The 21260-nt window shown below is 34.8% G+C and overlaps 2 protein-coding genes across 2 annotated transcripts; one reads left to right on the top strand and one right to left on the bottom strand.

The window, feature by feature from the left end:
- Positions 1-5524: 5524 nt before the first annotated feature.
- Positions 5525-8509, bottom strand: LOC145674825 (uncharacterized protein F54H12.2-like). Its single transcript, XM_081745045.1, has 2 exons — positions 6347-8509; positions 5525-5670 (listed from the first exon to the last, which is right to left on the bottom strand). Exon 1 carries the CDS (start codon positions 7657-7659, stop codon positions 6349-6351), a length of 1311 nt encoding a protein of 436 aa, XP_081601171.1. The 5' UTR covers positions 7660-8509; the 3' UTR covers positions 5525-5670; positions 6347-6348.
- Positions 8510-15226: 6717 nt separating this feature from the next.
- On the top strand, positions 15227-17341 carry LOC145675473 (uncharacterized protein F54H12.2-like). The gene is made up of 2 exons (XM_081745911.1): positions 15227-16438; positions 17120-17341. The coding sequence occupies exon 1, from the start codon at positions 15654-15656 to the stop codon at positions 16434-16436; it is 783 nt and encodes a 260-aa protein (XP_081602037.1). The 5' UTR covers positions 15227-15653; the 3' UTR covers positions 16437-16438; positions 17120-17341.
- Positions 17342-21260: the final 3919 nt, after the last annotated feature.

Here is a 21260-nt window from a genome sequence, read left to right as displayed (position 1 = left end):
AACGAGTTCCGGAGAGCATGCTAGCCACTTCATCCGAGCGATACCCTCAGCATCTCATCCACTAACCGAGTTCTGTGAGGACAAGTATTGTCATCCATAAAAAGGAACGAATAACCAATGGCACCAGCATAAGGAAGAACAAGAGTTTTCATGACCTCATCCCTATATCTGAGAGCCGTCAAAGAGCCATTTCGGATGATGTGGAACTCAGTACGCTCACCAATGCTGATTCCTGCCTACACCATCAGTCCACCACTATGATACTGGGATCTTTCTCGCACAAACATGGAATTGTGTCGTGTTCCACACTCTCTCCAGATGAAAACACGTCGATTATTAGGCTCTACACTGAATCGAGACTCGTCAGAGAACAAAACATTGCCCCATTCATTGCGTCCCCACCCACGATGTTCCTCCGCCTACGCTCTTCGATCAACACGGTGTCGTGCAGTTAATGGGACACATACCATAGGCCTACGTGCGTAGAGACCACCTTCTCGAAGGCGATTGCGGACCGTTTGAGTAGATATTATGCGTCCTGTTGTTGTTCGGAAGGCTCGCGGTAGCAGAGTTGTATTCTGGTTTCGACGGGCTGTTAACAACAGATAACGATCGTCTCTGGCTTTAGTTGCTAGTGGACGGCCCTGTCCTTGTCTTCTTCGAACACTTCCAGTTGTTTGAAATCGATTCCACAATCGGGAAATCACACTTTGTGCCACTCCTATGGCATGTGCCACCTCCCGCCATGACTGACCAGCTTCCAACCTCATTGGGGGCCGCGGTGGCTCAGTGGTAGAGCGTTCACCTCTGGTGTTTGGGGTCCCGGGTTCGATTCCAGCCCCTGCCAAGTAAACTTTGTGGTGTACAAACACCGTGTGCGTGGGTTTTCTCGGGGTTGTCCCGTTTCCTCCCACTTTCTTCATTCCACCCTTTCACTTATCTCTCATCATCACCGTCTCCTTTAGCCTAACCGGCATAACCGTGGGACGTAGAAACTTAAAGATTTTTCCCGGTCCGCATAAAATTATAGCTGAATTTGCATATCATCACAAATGGAATTGTCACCATTGATTTCAGCGACTGCGAAAACTATGGATTTGACACTAATATCGGTCATTTTGGATTACTTTTACTTGTCTCGGTATCCGATCCCCCCGGTGACCCCCGGCCCGAATAGGGTGAATTTGTAAGTTAATGTGATCAGAGTTTTCAGCGACCGCGAAAACTACGAATTCGACAGTAATATCGGCCATTTTCTACCACTTTTACATGTCCCTGTAAGCGCCCCCTGAGACCTCCTGGTCCGAATTAAAAAAAAAAAAGAATCGTCTTGATCTGGGGCTTGGGCCAGGGTACCCCTGACTAAAATTTGGTAACTCTCGGTCCACTCGTCTGGTCCCCAGACCGCATACAAACAGACAAACACAAACAAACTATTTATTTTATATATATTAGACTAGATAGATTCTTGCAAATTATGCCAGATTTTCATATTATCTTTCCGAACTAATTTTAAAGACCCGCTCCTACTTATCTTTATATATATATACGCAGTATCTCTATACATATCTATCTATATATGTATATAACAAACGTAGGCATTACACCCTCAATAACGCTCCTGGAGGACCCCTTTCTCAAAAAAAAAAAAAAAAAAATGCTGGGGAAACACTTGTAGAAACTTCATTTTTCGTGCCAGACAATTACCGAGACCTGGTGAAAAAAAATAAATTAGCGATCGAATTAAAAAAAAAATAGTTCTCCATAATAGTATTAGTAGATATGAGGCACTATGGCTGAAATTTGATCCCTCCCGTTCTTAGAATTCGGTATCATTTCCTGGAATTGGTAGGCAAGTTTCGACAAGCCTTTAGTTGCTATGGTCATAGCCTTTTACGGCTACCACAGAAGCCCGTGGGAAAATTTTGGTTTATTTGACCCCCCGTCAACCCCTCCTCCTCTTTAGTTGCTATGTTCATAGCCTTTTACGGTTACCACAGAAGCCCGTGGGAAAATGTTGGTTTGCTGTTGCTATGCTCATAGTCTTGGACGCCTACCAGATGTAAAAACAAGATAAAACATGCCTTTTTCATCCAAGAGATAAATCACAAATTAAACATTTGAGTTATCAATTAACTCCTGAGAATCCAAAATTTCTTCAAGAAAGTTTCAACGACGCAACAAAGTTACCATATGGATATTTCTTTATTGATTTAAAACAGGATACGCCAGATGAACTTCGTTTTCAAACAAATATCTTTCCTGATGATATTTATCATTACGTTTTCGATGATAAAAAGAGAGAGAAAGGGGGCATTGAACACTTGAAAGTGTTATAGTGCTTCGAAATGAAGAGCTTCGAACAATGTGCATATCATATGCTACGCTAAAACCAGGCGATTTAACAAATGAAGTCCTCGAATATGGTAAAGAAGCCTATATTTCAGAATATGTATCGGCGGGCCCGAAGAATTACAGTTTACGTATTTTTGATCCCAGCACGAAGAAGGAGTTTCAAGTATGCAAGATACGATATCCAGATCCTAGCATAGATTTCAGTTTATTTTTTGCTTTGTCTTGCAAGACGGATCTCGCTTCACCCATTCGTTGATGAAAGGATTCGTTAATAGGTTGATTGTCGATGATGACATCAGTAATAACGTTTGCTCCAGATTTTAATAATTCCTTTCCTACTGTTTTAGCTCCTTGTTTTACTAGTGGCATGACAGAACGAAATAATCCTCCAAGGAAACTTCCAATACCATGTCCAACTTGATAAGGGGAGCCAACATAAACGTTTCCAGTTCCAGAAAGAGCTTGTTTTTGATAATATTGTAAATATGGATTATTCATATTTGTCGATGTTGACGCACTGGTCGAAAATGTAGTTTAACGCATACAGTTCCGAAAGTGAATGCCAATGGAGAGCCTGTACTATCTCTTATATCTATTTTGATGTGTTCAAAATGCATCTTCTCTATAGGCACATAATGTGGAGGATTAAAAATTTCTCTACTTCGATACATTTGGATTTCCTCCATATGTAATGCATCATATTCAATTTCTACGTAGAAATTCCACTTCTTATACATTTAATAATAAACAAATTCAAAGTGTGAAATCATCCCTATGTGGACATTATTCATATCTTTTCCTATGCTTCAAAGCTGTGAATCATACATTTGGAAGTAGTGTTATAGAAATTTTTAATCCTCCACATTATGTGCCTATAGAGAAGATGCATTTTGAACACATCAAAATAGATATAAGCGTCTAAAATGTTCACTTTAGCTTCAACAGACGCATCACTAGCGATGAGACAAAAGTTTGGCTTTGCAGGAATTAACTTGAGACGTAATTCTACTCCTTGGATTAAAAATTTATCTTGATTAAAAATATCACAATGAAGATGTCCAAGCATGTCGCTGTATTTCATTTATGAATACATTTGAATCTGAAACTAATGTCAATCCCTTACTTGAATGTATTACAATTGCCAGTGCATGTAATTTGGTATATCGTAGAAATTTCTTAAAGGAAAATACAATTGGTATCATACCAAAGAACGGATATCGATGGAGAGATGTACAATCAGTTGAAGCAGTACAATGGATAGCTTGGGAAGAAAAAACCAGAAACATCCAAATTACCAATGCTGCACGTAGTAAGGAAAAACGAATAGCATCAATGAAAGTAGATGCTGTATGGACAGATCCCAACACAGGAAAAATACACGTCTGGGAGTATGAAGGCGATTTCACACATGGTTGTATCTACTGCTACCCTAACGACGTGTAATTCTTCTTTTCCTTCGTTGATATCCAGATCCTAGCATAGATTTCAGTTTATTTTTTGCTTTGTCTTGCAAGACGGATCTCGCTTCACCCATTCGTTGATGAAAGGATTCGTTAATAGGTTGATTGTCGATGATGACATCAGTAATAACGTTTGCTCCAGATTTTAATAATTCCTTTCCTACTGTTTTAGCTCCTTGTTTTACTAGTGGCATGACAGAACGAAATAATCCTCCAAGGAAACTTCCAATACCATGTCCAACTTGATAAGGGGAACCAACATAAACGTTTCCAGTTCCAGAAAGAGCTTGTTTTTGATAATATTGTAAATATGGATTATTCATATTTGTCGATGTTGACGCACTGGTCGAAAATGTAGTTTAACGCATACAGTTCCGAAAGTGAATGCCAATGGAGAGCCTGTACTATCTCTTATATCTATTTTGATGTGTTCAAAATGCATCTTCTCTATAGGCACATAATGTGGAGGATTAAAAATTTCTATAACACTACTTCCAAATGTATGATTCACAGGATTCATATTTATGATACGTAATAATGGTGCTACTGTATCTCCAACAAATACAGATTGAATTATATCACAATACACATACATTGTAGATGGAAGTCCTAAACGTAAATTTGGAATGCTTTGACCTTGTTGCATATCCTTTAAATCAACGCTTGGATCAAACCCCAACATCGCACTAACACTTGGTGATAATGCAACGTCTACATCTATGTCTTTATGAAGACGTCGTATAAAACAGGTATTACTCTCACGAGTATAAGAAATATGTAAATTTGTGAATCTGTTGTACGTATTTATTATCTTTATCAGTTCTGATATGTCAGTGTAATAACGTACAGGAATAGTTATAAATTTCCATTCATCACTTTTTGCAGGTTTGTAAAAAATTTTATTATTTTCGTCATTAATATTTAATATTGAATGAGGATAATGAATTTCAACAATAGCCACTTCCCACTTTTCATGGAATTCCATTCTTTGATGAAGTTTCGTAGTGTATGATGTTAAGGTGTTGTCAGGAAAATATTCCATAGAACTATTACTGGGAAGCGTAACGTAAAAATCTCCATCAGGTTCCATTGTACTTCTCTAACATATTTTTTCCTCGTATATTATAAGTGATACGTATAATAATAATAATAATAATCATAATGAATTCAAATTCTTGAAATGAATGTTAAAATAAAAATTAGTATTTGAAATTATTATTATTATACAACTTTGTCTTAAGTATGATAGGACTTTTTTTTAATTTTTAAAAAAGGAACTCAAATAATTAATATTAAAATTTTAAAAACAAAAGTCCTATCATAATAATAATAATAATATTGAATTCACATACTTGATTTAATTTACGAAAGAATAACTGATTAAGTATTTGAATTCATTATTATTATTATGTAGTTATATGATTACATCATTGAATTAAAAATCAGTTTTAGAATTTTTTTTTTTAAATCACTATGAAATTCTTTAATTCAATGACTTAAAAATATGTTTTATGATATGTGTATTTAATTACATAACTGATCATAAAACATATTTATTTATTAGGAAACGGAGAAAATAAGAAATAAAACATTTGTTTTCAAAGAGAAAAAATAATACAAAGTGTTTATTGTTGATGAAACTATTTACACAATTAAAACGCCGGTAAGTATAGTACATTTTAAAAAAAAGAACGTTAGATTTTGTTTCCATTGTCCATGTGTTGATAACTTCACAACTGTCATATACTGTTCACTGATGATACTACTGCTGTTGATGTTGGTGATGAAACGTAGATACAAGTCAATCTGAACATTGAAGATGATGTCCATACACACGATGACGATCTTTTACTCTCTGAAATGAAAAAAATGAAAAAAACAAACTTAAAATTTATTTTATCTATAATCATGAACAAATAATAATACATACAAACACATTATAATAAAGAAGAAGAAGAAGAAGAAATGGCTACCTGCAATAATATGAAAAGAAAGTAATCAAAACAAACGAAGAAGAAGAATGAAGACATGATTACCTGTAAAAGTAAATACAGCAAACGACGATCATTTTTTTCTGGAGTTGATGAGAAAGTGTAATGAAATTCATTTAAGGACTTTCCTTTAGCTTTGAAGCATAGGAAAAGATATGAATAATGTCCACATAGGGATGATTTCACACTTTGAATTTGTTTATTATTAAATGTATAAGAAGTGGAATTTCTACGTAGAAATTGAATATGATGCATTACATATGGAGGAAATCCAAATGTATCGAAGTAGTGGGCACGGCCATCAGTATGAATATATACGGAAATCCAGTGTGTGCCAAGTTTGTTCGAGGGATCTGTATTTATGATGATAGCTGCAGGTAGTGGAACATGTGCTGGTAATTCATTGGCTGCATATACGCCAACGAAATGATTGTGAAATAAAGAATTTGTTTGCAAAGCATTTAATAAATCTAGTGTAGAGGACATCATGTATAAAAATGCAGACATGTACATATATGATATGATATTTAAATAACGTACCTTTAAAAATCCATGATGATGTTCCTCTGATGATCCACTTCTAAGAGAGATTGGAATTCTCCATACACAATGCAGGAGATAGGTGCTGGTAGAGGCTTCGTAAAATGAACTTCCAGACGAACACACCCATGACGTATAAGATTCCAATGCTGCACAGCGCTGGCTTCTCCATCTTGAGTAATGTCGAAAACAAAGATAGTGTATCCTTGAGGAAAGTCAAGGCGAGGAATATTGTTGCCATGATTTGAAAAGTGAATGCCTGATCCACAGAATAAGGTATGGTATGAGGAAACATAGAGGTTGTTTTCGAAAATTGGTTGTAATGGTTTTGAAGGTACAGGTTTTCCATCAATGTATAGAGAGAAGAAATTGATGTCAAAATGTTTGAAATGAAATGGATTTGAAGTTATTGTTCCTGTATAGGCATCATTTTGTGTAAACGCCACAATCACTCGAGTTGGTAATACTCCCATAAATAAATTATCTATTGTTTTTGATTGAAGATCCTTTGGAATGACGAACGACTTCATTTGCACTCTTGTGAGAGGATATTTGGCTGTTGTTGATTGTAGAAGCTTGTTATGTGCTAGTTTTATTGTAGGACTAACATTAATCTTTTTAATATGTAAAGCAGCGTCTAAAATGTTCACTTTAGCTTCAACAGACGCATCACTAGCGATGAGACAAAAGTTTGGCTTTGCAGGAATTAACTTGAGACGTAATTCTACTCCTTGGATTAAAAATTTATCTTGATTAAAAATATCACAATGAAGATGTCCAAGCATGTCGAATTTTGCACTTTTTTTTGTTAATTCATAACGTTGTTGAAATCCTTTATTACCACTAGATGTTGCATCCATATGTCCAGCAGTATCTTGAAACCAGAATGCACATTGAAGATGAGTATTTTTAGCAGAATCATCATAATTTAACAGTTTTTCAATGTATGATCGATATGGATGATTATGAGATGGAAATGAAATCAGTTTGTTATTTAAATACACTTCCACTTCACTGAACATAGAATTTAAAAAGTCATTAATAGGAGCCACAGCTTTATCACTTTCACCAAATGCTGATCCATCAGGCTTAACGATTTGAGCTTCGATGTAAAGAAGAGTATGTGGTAGATCTATGTATTCATCACTTGTTCCTGGGATGACAAACTCTATAGGAGCATTATCAGCTAGTGAACTGATTGGTTTGTATGTAACAACATGATTATCCAATATACTGGTTTGCGTTGGTTTTGTAGAAAAAATATCTAGTTCACTTTTTACACACTCGCAGGATTGATGATGTAAGAAAGCCATAATGGTGATGATTTAATCAAAGATATCGTGTGATAACTTCCTCTTCTTATAAGACTGATTTTTCTTTGTTTTCTGTGTACGTTTCCTCTTGCCCTTCTCCTTCTTCTTCTTGCGCTTGATGATGTGTAATGGTGAAGGGTTAAAGATGGAATGATGTGTAATTCTTCTTTTCCTTCGTTGATATCCAGATCCTAGCATAGATTTCAGTTTATTTTTTGCTTTGTCTTGCAAGACGGATCTCGCTTCACCCATTCGTTGATGAAAGGATTCGTTAATAGGTTGATTGTCGATGATGACATCAGTAATAACGTTTGCTCCAGATTTTAATAATTCCTTTCCTACTGTTTTAGCTCCTTGTTTTACTAGTGGCATGACAGAACGAAATAATCCTCCAAGGAAACTTCCAATACCATGTCCAACTTGATAAGGGGAGCCAACATAAACGTTTCCAGTTCCAGAAAGAGCTTGTTTTTGATAATATTGTAAATATGGATTATTCATATTTGTCGATGTTGACGCACTGGTCGAAAATGTAGTTTAACGCATACAGTTCCGAAAGTGAATGCCAATGGAGAGCCTGTACTATCTCTTATATCTATTTTGATGTGTTCAAAATGCATCTTCTCTATAGGCACATAATGTGGAGGATTAAAAATTTCTATAACACTACTTCCAAATGTATGATTCACAGGATTCATATTTATGATACGTAATAATGGTGCTACTGTATCTCCAACAAATACAGATTGAATTATATCACAATACACATACATTGTAGATGGAAGTCCTAAACGTAAATTTGGAATGCTTTGACCTTGTTGCATATCCTTTAAATCAACGCTTGGATCAAACCCCAACATCGCACTAACACTTGGTGATAACTGTGTTGCCCATAACTCAAAGGGATATGACGCACATTTCATCATTAAGACCATGGTTGAGAAGATGAATTGGACTCCAGAAGTAATCATGAATGGAGCAAAAATTCTCTCTCTTAAAATAGAAAACGTAACCTTCATCGATTCACTAAGCTTTCTTCCTATGCCCTTAAGTAAATTAAGTGGTGCATTTGGACTTCAATCGTGCAAAGGATATTTCCCACACTTCTTTAATCGACGTGAGAACCAAACCTATGAAGGGCCGCTTCCAGACATTAAATATTATGGAGCAGATACTATGAAAGTAGACGAAAGACGCAAGTTTCTCCAATGGTATACCGAACATCAAAACGACACCTTTAAAATGAAAGAAGAACTCATCAAGTATTGTGTACAGGATGTCGAGGTATTACGTCAAGCCTGTATTTCATTTATGAATACATTTGAATCTGAAACTAATGTCAATCCCTTACTTGAATGTATTACAATTGCCAGTGCATGTAATTTGGTATATCGTAGAAATTTCTTAAAGGAAAATACAATTGGTATCATACCAAAGAACGGATATCGATGGAGAGATGTACAATCAGTTGAAGCAGTACAATGGATAGCTTGGGAAGAAAAAACCAGAAACATCCAAATTACCAATGCTGCACGTAGTAAGGAAAAACGAATAGCATCAATGAAAGTAGATGGTGTATGGACAGATCCCAACACAGGAAAAATACACGTCTGGGAGTATGAAGGCGATTTCACACATGGTTGTATCTACTGCTACCCTAACGACAGAGATAAACCCATCTATAACAATGCTACAGATACCATGGAATTTCGATATGAAGCAACAAAGAAGAAAATCCAAAAATTAAAAGATTTTGGCTGTGAAGTGCATGAAATATGGGGTTGTGAATTTAAAAAGCAATTGGCAGGAAATGAAGAGATGAAGAAGTATGTTAGTAATCATCCGTATACAAAGAAATCACCATTAAATCCTCGTGACGCTTTTTATGGAGGACGTGTGAATGCCATACGTTTGTATCATAAAGCACAAGAATCTGAAGGAGAGACCATAAAATACAAAGATGTTATTTCCCTTTATCCTTTTATCTCTAAGACCAAGAAGTTTCCAATTCGTCATCCTACTATCTACCTGCCTGGAGATTCAAATATTCCCACCATTGAAGAAGTAGAAGGATTAGTTAAGCTCAGTATTTTGCCTCCAAAACAACTGTTTCATCCTGTCCTCCCTTATAAATCAAATGATAGATTGATGTTTCCACTCTGCCGTACATGTTGTGATGAATTAAACCAAGCACCTTGTAATCACAATGATGAAGATCGAGTTCTACATGGAACATGGGTAGCAGATGAAGTAAGAAAGGCATTAGAAAAAGGATACAAAATAATAGATATTCATGAAATATGGGCATATGACGTTGTTCAATATGATGAAAAAACAAAAAGTGGTGGCTTATTTGCAGAATACATAAACACCTTCCTGAAAGCAAAAACAGAAGCTAGTGGATGGCCAGCATGGTGTGAAACAGATGAATTAAAGAAGAAGTACATTCAGCGATTTTATGAAAAGGAAGGAATACGTCTCGATGAGAACAAAATTAAACATAATCCAGCACTTAGAAGTTTAGCTAAATTAATGTTAAATTCATTTTGGGGAAAATTTGGTCAACGTGAGAACATGGGTCATGTCAGCATTATTAATGAACCCAAGGAATTATATGAGAAATTATCATCTCATGATATAGATGTTCATCAAATATTCCCAGTAAATGATGACATGTTATATGTATATTGGCAATACACCGATGACGTTCCTGTTTCACTACCAACAGTAAATGTTGTCATAGCCGCATACACAACAGCACAAGCAAGATTAGAATTGTACAAATATTTAGATCAACTACAAGAAAGAGTATTATATTTTGATACTGATTCCGTCATTTATACGCAAAAACCTGGTGAAAGTACAATTCCAACTGGTGACTTTTTAGGCGATTTAACAAATGAAGTCCTCGAATATGGTAAAGAAGCCTATATTTCAGAATATGTATCGGCGGGCCCGAAGAATTACAGTTTACGTATTTTTGATCCCAGCACGAAGAAGGAGTTTCAAGTATGCAAGATACGAGGCTTTTCATTAAACTATGAATCTTCAAAACACCTAAATTTTGATGTAATGAAGAAAATGATAGTAGATAATGAAGAGGATGCAGAAGAAGAGGAAGAATCTCGTCCCACGGAAGTAAAAATTACCAATGAGAAAAAAATTTGCCGCAGGAAAGACCATACTATCGTCAGCATGCCCGAAACAAAAATTTATAAGATAAATTATATTAAACGACGTAGAATACCAAATTCATATGATACTCTTCCATATGGCTACACTACTTCCAACAAAAGAAGAAGAGAAATGTAATAAGACCCTTTATAAATATACGTATGAAGAAAGAATGATCATATTCTTTAACATGGACACGACGTGGAAACATCCCTTTTCATGTATTGTTGCCGGACCAAGTGGATGTGGAAAAACTTCCTTTGTAATACGTTTCCTGTCCAATTTATCACGTATGGTTAATACATCGTTTCGTCATATTTATTGGTACTATGCAGAATGGCAAAATGCATACAGAGAAATTTCGACAAAAGTACAATTTATTGAAGGATTACCTCGAACAAAAGACTTTTTACCTGAAACTGGACCACATCTTATTATTATTGATGATCAAATGTGTGAAGTGAACCGCAATATAGTTGATTTCTTTACAAAGGGTTCTCATCATAGAAATCTTAGTGTACTATTTATTACACAAAACATATTTCATCAGGGAAAAGGAAGCAGAGATATGAGCTTAAATTGTTCTTATCTCGTATTATTTAAAAATCCAAGAGATAAATCACAAATTAAACATTTGAGTTATCAATTAACTCCTGAGAATCCAAAATTTCTTCAAGAAAGTTTCAACGACGCAACAAAGTTACCATATGGATATTTCTTTATTGATTTAAAACAGGATACGCCAGATGAACTTCGTTTTCAAACAAATATCTTTCCTGATGATATTTATCATTACGTTTATGTTCCATCGAAATAGAAGAAGAAGATGTGTTTATAATGTTTGTTTTAAACTGTGTTTCTTCATTCTGACAATATGTCTCCAAGAGTAAAACACGGAGATCTTCTTCGTACGCTGAGCAAAGCAAATCCTAAATTACGTAAAGCTATATTGGCCAATGCAGACTCTTCAGTGATTCGAAGTATTTGTGAATGTTGTTATAATGTATTAAAAGGGAATGTACCTCTTACAAAGACACAGAAAGCAAGATTAAAGCGATACAAGAGGACGCTTCGATATCTTGTGAAGAAAGGAAACTCCATCCAAAAGAAGAAGAAGCATTTATTAGTACAGCAGCAGGGTGGATTCCTACCGGCATTATTAGCTCCTATTTTAACTGGTGCATTATCAAGTTTACTATTCCGTTAGTACAATGGAACATGCAAAGAAGATGATTTTAGTTCCACCTGAAGTTCTGAATCGTATACAAACACCAACATCATCATCATCATCAGCCCTGGAGAAACGTGAATCTAATTTGGATCAAGAAATGCAAGAGATTTTACAGTTATCATCGCTTAGTGATGAAGAAAAGTGGAATCAGTATAATAATATTCTTCAAAAATATTTACATTTAATACGAAAACAAGAAGAACCTGTAACACTTTCAATTACGTCAACTAAATCAGAGAAGCCTGAAGTAGAAGAAGAAATATTATTATCTATACCCAAAATGTTTCGTAAAAGAGCTGAATTACTACTACATAGAATGAAACATGATGATAATATCACGTGGGATAATAAAGGAACTGTTTACATCAGAGGTGATAAACTAGAAGGATCTCACATTGTAGATTTAATTTCTGATGTGTCGCGACCCCGGAAACACACAAATCCACCGGGATGGGAGAAATTTTGTAATTATTTATCTTCTAATAACACACCTCAAGAACTTATTGGAAATCCAAAACGTTTGTCATATATTTTACGACGAACTAAAGCATCACCAACAGCATCATCGTCAAGGGAAAAAATACCTCTGAAATCGTTTGCAGAAGACGACGAAGAAGAAGCAGAAGAAGAAGAAGAAAAGGAAAAAGTAATATCTCCTATAAGGAAAAGGAAACGTGCCTGTAAACGTCCAGTATGGTCAAGGTGGAAACCGTAAACAAACAGTTAAGCAAGATTTACTACAACCCTTCACATCCTGCCTCGTTTTCAACTGTTAAAAAATTGTGGATAGCTACAAAAAAGAAAATTCCTATACACTGTATAAGAAGATGGTTACTGCAACAAACAACATATACGTTACACAAACCTGTACGTCGTCGTTTTAAAAGAGATTTCTATGTAGTGAATAACATTGATGATGAGTGGGAAAGTGATATTAATGATCTTCAATCTCTTCATAAATTTAATGATGGATATCGTTATATTCTTACAGTGATAGATGTGTTCAGTCGATATGCATGGGCTGTGCCATTAAAATCTAAAAGTACAAATGATGTCTTAAAAGCATTGCAAATTGTGTTCAAAGACAGAAAACCAATTACATTTCGAACAGATAAAGGAAGTGAGTTTACTAATAAAACAATACAGAAGTACTTAGTGGACAACAAAATAAAACATATTACAACTAAAAATCCTGATATAAAAGCTAGTATTGTAGAGCGTTTTAACAGAACTCTAAAAGAAAAAATGTGGAAGTATTTTACAAAGTATCAAACGTATAATTATTTAAATGTATTACCTCTTCTTGTGAAATCATACAATGAAGGTTATCATTCAAGCATAAAGATGTCACCTGCAAATGTTTCTCAAAATAACCTATTACAAGTATGGCATAATCAATATGATAATAAAATAAAGAAGACGAAGAAAAAGAATCCAAATTTCTCAAAACATCTTAAGATTGGTGATACAGTACGAATTAGTAAAACTAAACGTACATTTGATAAAGGATATATGCAAAATTGGACTTGGGAAATATTTAAAGTGAAGAAGATAATACCAAGAGATCCATCTGTTTATGAAATTGAAGATTTAAACAAGGAACCACTGGATGGATTATTTTACAGAGAGGAATTACAACCTGTGACGTTATCAAAGACATTTTACATAGATAAAATCATACGTACAAGAAGAAAAGGCAGCAGAAAAGAATATCTTGTTCATTGGAAAGGATATCCTTCTTCTTTCGATTCCTGGATACCTGCATCATCCGTAAAGAAGATCGAGAAGTACAATGGAACCTGATGGAGATTTTTACGTTACGCTTCCCAGTAATAGTTCTATGGAATATTTTCCTGACAACACCTTAACATCATACACTACGAAACTTCATCAAAGAATGGAATTCCATGAAAAGTGGGAAGTGGCTATTGTTGAAATTCATTATCCTCATTCAATATTAAATATTAATGACGAAAATAATAAAATTTTTTACAAACCTGCAAAAAGTGATGAATGGAAATTTATAACTATTCCTGTACGTTATTACACTGACATATCAGAATTGATAAAGATAATAAATACGTACAACAGATTCACAAATTTACATATTTCTTATACTCGTGAGAGTAATACCTGTTTTATACGACGTCTTCATAAAGACATAGATGTAGACGTTGCATTATCACCAAGTGTTAGTGCGATGTTGGGGTTTGATCCAAGCGTTGATTTAAAGGATATGCAACAAGGTCAAAGCATTCCAAATTTACGTTTAGGACTTCCATCTACAATGTATGTGTATTGTGATATAATTCAATCTGTATTTGTTGGAGATACAGTAGCACCATTATTACGTATCATAAATATGAATCCTGTGAATCATACATTTGGAAGTAGTGTTATAGAAATTTTTAATCCTCCACATTATGTGCCTATAGAGAAGATGCATTTTGAACACATCAAAATAGATATAAGAGATAGTACAGGCTCTCCATTGGCATTCACTTTCGGAACTGTATGCGTTAAACTACATTTTCGACCAGTGCGTCAACATCGACAAATATGAATAATCCATATTTACAATATTATCAAAAACAAGCTCTTTCTGGAACTGGAAACGTTTATGTTGGTTCCCCTTATCAAGTTGGACATGGTATTGGAAGTTTCCTTGGAGGATTATTTCGTTCTGTCATGCCACTAGTAAAACAAGGAGCTAAAACAGTAGGAAAGGAATTATTAAAATCTGGAGCAAACGTTATTACTGATGTCATCATCGACAATCAACCTATTAACGAATCCTTTCATCAACGAATGGGTGAAGCGAGATCCGTCTTGCAAGACAAAGCAAAAAATAAACTGAAATCTATGCTAGGATCTGGATATCAACGAAGGAAAAGAAGAATTACACATCATTCCATCTTTAACCCTTCACCATTACACATCATCAAGCGCAAGAAGAAGAAGGAGAAGGACAAGAGGAAACGTACACAGAAAACAAAGAAAAATCAGTCTTATAAGAAGAGGAAGTTATCACACGATATCTTTGATTAAATCATCACCATTATGGCTTTCTTACATCATCAATCCTGCGAGTGTGTAAAAAGTGAACTAGATATTTTTTCTACAAAACCAACGCAAACCAGTATATTGGATAATCATGTTGTTACATACAAACCAATCAGTTCACTAGCTGATAATGCTCCTATAGAGTTTGTCATCCCAGGAACAAGTGATGAATACATAGATCTACCACATACTCTTCTTTACATCGAAGCTCAAATCGTTAAGCCTGATGGATCAGCATTTGGTGAAAGTGATAAAGCTGTGGCTCCTATTAATGACTTTTTAAATTCTATGTTCAGTGAAGTGGAAGTGTATTTAAATAACAAACTGATTTCATTTCCATCTCATAATCATCCATATCGATCATACATTGAAAAACTGTTAAATTATGATGATTCTGCTAAAAATACTCATCTTCAATGTGCATTCTGGTTTCAAGATACTGCTGGACATATGGATGCAACATCTAGTGGTAATAAAGGATTTCAACAACGTTATGAATTAACAAAAAAAAAGTGCAAAATTCGACATGCTTGGACATCTTCATTGTGATATTTTTAATCAAGATAAATTTTTAATCCAAGGAGTAGAATTACGTCTCAAGTTAATTCCTGCAAAGCCAAACTTTTGTCTCATCGCTAGTGATGCGTCTGTTGAGGCTAAAGTGAACATTTTAGACGCTGCTTTACATATTAAAAAGATTAATGTTAGTCCTACAATAAAACTAGCCCATAACAAGCTTCTACAATCAACAACAGCCAAATATCCTCTCACAAGAGTGCAAATGAAGTCATTCGTCATTCCAAAGGATCTTCAATCAAAAACAATTGATAATTTATTTATGGGAGTATTACCAACTCGAGTGATTGTGGCGTTTACACAAAATGATGCCTATACAGGAACAATAACTTCAAATCCATTTCATTTCAAACATTTTGACATCAATTTCTTCTCTCTATACATTGATGGAAAACCTGTACCTTCAAAACCATTACAACCAATTTTCGAAAACAACCTCTATGTTTCCTCATATCATACCTTATTCTGTGGATCAGGCATTCACTTTTCCAATCATGGCAACAATATTCCTCGCCTTGACTTTCCACAAGGATACACTATCTTTGTTTTCGACATTACTCAAGATGGAGAAGCCAGCGCTGTGCAGCATTGGAATCTTATACGTCATGGGTGTGTTCGTCTAGAAGTTCATTTTACGAAGCCTCTACCAGCACCTATCTCCTGCATTGTGTATGGAGAATTCCAATCTCTCTTAGAAGTGGATCATCAGAGGAACATCATCATGGATTTTTAAAGGTACGTTATTTAAATATCATATCATATATGTACATGTCTGCATTTTTATACATGATGTCCTCTACACTAGATTTATTGAATGCTTTGCAAACAAATTCTTTATTTCACAATCATTTCGTTGGCGTATATGCAGCCAATGAATTACCAGCACATGTTCCACTACCTGCAGCTATCATCATAAATACAGATCCCTCGAACAAACTTGGCACACACTGGATTTCCGTATATATTCATACTGATGGCCGTGCCCACTACTTCGATACATTTGGATTTCCTCCATATGTAATGCATCATATTCAATTTCTACGTAGAAATTCCACTTCTTATACATTTAATAATAAACAAATTCAAAGTGTAAAATCATCCTTATGTGGGCATTATTCATATCTTTTCCTATGCTTCAAAGCTAAAGGAAAGTCCTTAAATGAATTTCATTACACTTTCTCATCAACTCCAGAAAAAAATGATCGTCGTTTGCTGTATTTACTTTTACAGGTAATCATGTCTTCATTCTTCTTCTTCTTCGTTTGTTTTGATTACTTTCTTTTCATATTATTGCAGGTAGCCATTTCTTCTTCTTCTTCTTCTTTATTATAATGTGTTTGTATGTATTATTATTTGTTCATGATTATAGATAAAATAAATTTTAAGTTTGTTTTTTTTTCATTTTTTTCATTTCAGAGAGTAAAAGATCGTCATCGTGTGTATGGACATCATCTTCAATGTTCAGATTGACTTGTATCTACGTTTCATCACCAACATCAACAGCAGTAGTATCATCAGTGAACAGTATATGGCAGTTGTGAAGTTATCAACACATGGACAGTGGAAACAAAATCTAACGTTCTTTTAAAATGTACTATACTTACCGTCGTTTTAATTGTGTAAATAGTTTCATCAACAATAAACACTTTGTATTATTTTTTCTCTTTGAAAACAAATGTTTTATTTCTTATTTTCTCCGTTTCCTAATAAATAAATGTTTTATGTCAGCTATGTAATTAAATACACATATCATAAAACATGTTTTTAAGTCATTGAATTAAAGAATTTCATAGTGAATTAAAAAAAAGATTCTAAAACTGATTTTTAATTCAATGATGTAATCATATAACTACATAATAATAATAATGAATTCAAATACTTAATCAGTTATTCTTTCGTAAATTAAATCAAGTATGTGAATTCAATATTATTATTATTATTATGATAGGACTTTTGTTTTTTAAAATTTTAATATTAATTATTTGAGTTCCTTTTTTAAAAATTAAAAAAAGTCTTATCATACTTAAGACAAAGTTGTATAATAATAATAATTTCAAATACTAATTTTTATTTTAACATTCATTTCAAGAATTTGAATTCATTATGATTATTATTATTATTATTATTATACGTATCACTTATAATATACGAGGAAAAAATATGTTAGGATTTTTTTCTTATAAAAAATTTTAAAATCCTAACATATTGAGGTGTATGAAACGAACACAAAACACACACACACAAATAAAACATTTCACTTTCCACTATATATATATTTTTATTACATTTGATATTACGTTGTTTCGTATACATGAAAAACAAATCAATTTCTCCTTCTTTATGAAGAGTCGTTCACTTCATTGATACCCTCCGAAGGTTGAGTTTCGGTTTCCCCCCACCATGGCTGTGCCGATACACTATCAAATAAATCAGCCATTATTGAATCTATGAGTTTTTGTTTGCAAAATACTTTCATTTCCAATTTTAATCGTTCACCATCAATGTTCACATCACTGTTCTTATCAAGAGAGACACTTGGAAAACTGATGTTCATACCATTAATAATACTCTGTTCATCTACACAGGTATGGATTCCGGCAAGTCCTCTGCATGTAAGACACTGTAATTGTACATGATTACGAATAGTATCTGTACACAAGTCAAAATATTCACGTAGCACAACACTACAGACTTTACTGTTTTTCACAGCATGTTCAATACACGGTAATATTTCCAAGAAATAAAGCCAATCACTTGAAGATAAGTACACAGTGTTTCGAGGAGCATGAAGTGTTCCTTTCTTCTCTAACATCACTAATTTTTCACCCATTAGTTTTCGTACCACCAGTTCGTTTTTTCGACCAAGAGATTTTATAAATGTAATTTCCACTTGAGAATTTAAATAGTCCGTAACAAATGGGGTTAAATGTACAAGTTTCTCCCACTCTGCCAAATTTAACTCCACTCCAAACACAAGTCCTTTGCCAACACGAATCACTGGTTCAAATGTATCACTATCCAGTCCAATGCAAATTAATTTGGTTTTCATTGAATTAAGTCCATATTCAACATTTAACAAGTACTCTTTTTTGATATCCATAGTTGACGCACAAGCACTCAAAGACATGTTACTCCAGTCGCTGGTCAGTACAGAATAACGACACTATGCATACAGATGACTGCGCATGCATGAAGAGGAGGGGCGAAGAGGAAAATTCATGTTTCATCTTGTTTGTACATGGCACCATACACTTACGATGAGTAAACCAGTTCAGTAAATTCAAGATCGTGCATGTTACGTCCAGATACATTAATCTTCATTCCTTTATATATTAAACAGACATTTCCACTTTGTAAATACGTTAATAATGCACCATTATCTGCTTCCAATTTTTCAGTACAACGTCCAGGTAAAATCACTTTTTCACCTCCTTCAAATGTCACACAGGCCTTCCTACCATATACCGTTGTAATTATCTCACAGTTTACAATACGAAATGGTACTCCAATCTCCAAATCTCGCATTTTTGTAAAGGGTACCATTGATGGCTTATTAAGTTTATCTAATAAACTCATTGACGATGACATCTTTAAAATTTTTGACGTTTCTTCCTTTGCAACAGCTGCTAACAGAATGATCTACACAAGCACATACGTTCCGCTTACGCTCTTCGCAGGAGGGGTGAGGGGTTTGGGGATTCAAATTATTAGCCAATAAACGACAAGAACACGAAAAAGGCATGTTTTATCTTGTTTTTACATCTGGTAGGCGTCCAAGACTATGAGCATAGCAACAGCAAACCAACATTTTCCCACGGGCTTCTGTGGTAACCGTAAAAGGCTATGAACATAGCAACTAAAGAGGAGGAGGGGTTGACGGGGGGTCAAATAAACCAAAATTTTCCCACGGGCTTCTGTGGTAGCCGTAAAAGGCTATGACCATAGCAACTAAAGGCTTGTCGAAACTTGCCTACCAATTCCAGGAAATGATACCGAATTCTAAGAACGGGAGGGATCAAATTTCAGCCATAGTGCCTCATATCTACTGTATTCACTGAGAATAATATTATACATTTTAAATTTTATGGGTAAATCAGTAGACTTTCAATACATCCACATCGTATCCACTAAGTTGCGAAATTGTGTACCTCCAGACATGGGCGGCCGAAGAAAATTTTCTAGGGGGGCATCTTCAATGTTTGCTATATTAGTCTGGCATTTAATGTGCATGATTTGTTATATTACGTGTACATTTTCGTGAGCCAGGGAGGTTCATTCTTATCAAACACGGAGATTAAGAAGGAGCAGATCTACTGCACAAAATATAATAAAAACATCTCTTTCGGATTTCTATCATCCCGCAGTCCAACCCCGAGACGGAAACATAAGAGATAGGCTTTTTGTTTTTAAACAAGATAACGTGCCTAGCGAATGCTTTACATTGTGAAGATTATATTAGTGAAAATTAAACGAATATAATTTTACAACTTAATATACATATCACTTAATGTTGAGCTCCCCGTTGCTATGTGGTTAGCGTATGCGCCTTTCTCGAACGAGTTTTGATTCATGGTAGGAGCTCATGTGTTTCAAATCCGACTTTAAACTGTACGTTCACGTCTTGTAGAGCTTTGCTCCTGAAAACGACGCTAAACTATAATCTAATTTAATATTACTAAATATTAAAAAATAATGACTTACCAAGGTGACGTCAATTTGGCAGTCATCAAATCCATTTTATACTTTCACTTAATCCAGTGGATATTAATATAACAATTACAAGACACACGTCATCATCTTCTCATGTATCTGCATTATTTGATTCATCCATAGATTTGTTATTTGTACGCATCATTCATTTTTGCATTTTCGGGATTGTTCAGGGTTCTTTCTTCATTTAAAGAGTCGGTTCTCTGTATTGGAAAGAGAATCAGGGGAAGAAATATATACAAAACATGCCGCTTCCGACGCAGCACTGAAGCATTTCTTTTAGCGGTCATACCCCCCTCCCCTCTCAAGTTGTAAAGTGAGAAGGGACAGAAACATCCCAGACACTCAGGGTTCAGTTGACAATAATAAAACTATGGGTAAGTAAACATCTTGTACAGAGTCACGTTTTGCTTATTTTTGAACATTTCTGTGATTTCAACAATACAACAGCGGAAATACTAACTGGTTTTATTACTCCAACCATCGCTTCAACTAAGGGTAATTCCCAACGCTCAGTGAGCCATCTAAATTTTCGTTCTTTTTCTGTTCTCCAGAGGAAACAATGAGATTTTGCCAAGATGCTAAAGTCAAGATGCTAGATGCTAGATGGGAGTGAATTATACTAGATCTAGCACCAAGATGCTAGATATGGCTTCACTGGCGGGCTTCGATATCTACAGAACTTTCTGCCAAAGCATACAAAAAAACACAAAGCACAATAGTTTCGATAACATCTGTGTGGTCCTTCGGTGGGCTACACATCCGGTAAGAAGCTCAATCCAAAGAAGCCCAATCCAAGACAAAAGACTCGTAGCCGGCTTGTATAGATAATTGAGTTCAAATTTTC

The sequence above is a fragment of the Thermobia domestica genome, chromosome 18 (genome assembly GCF_964235325.1).
Source record: "Thermobia domestica chromosome 18, izTheDome1.hap1.1, whole genome shotgun sequence".
Taxonomy (NCBI): Eukaryota; Metazoa; Arthropoda; class Insecta; order Zygentoma; family Lepismatidae; genus Thermobia; species Thermobia domestica.
The sequence above is the reverse complement of the archived record's forward strand: the minus strand, read 5'-3'. Positions and strand labels throughout refer to the sequence as shown.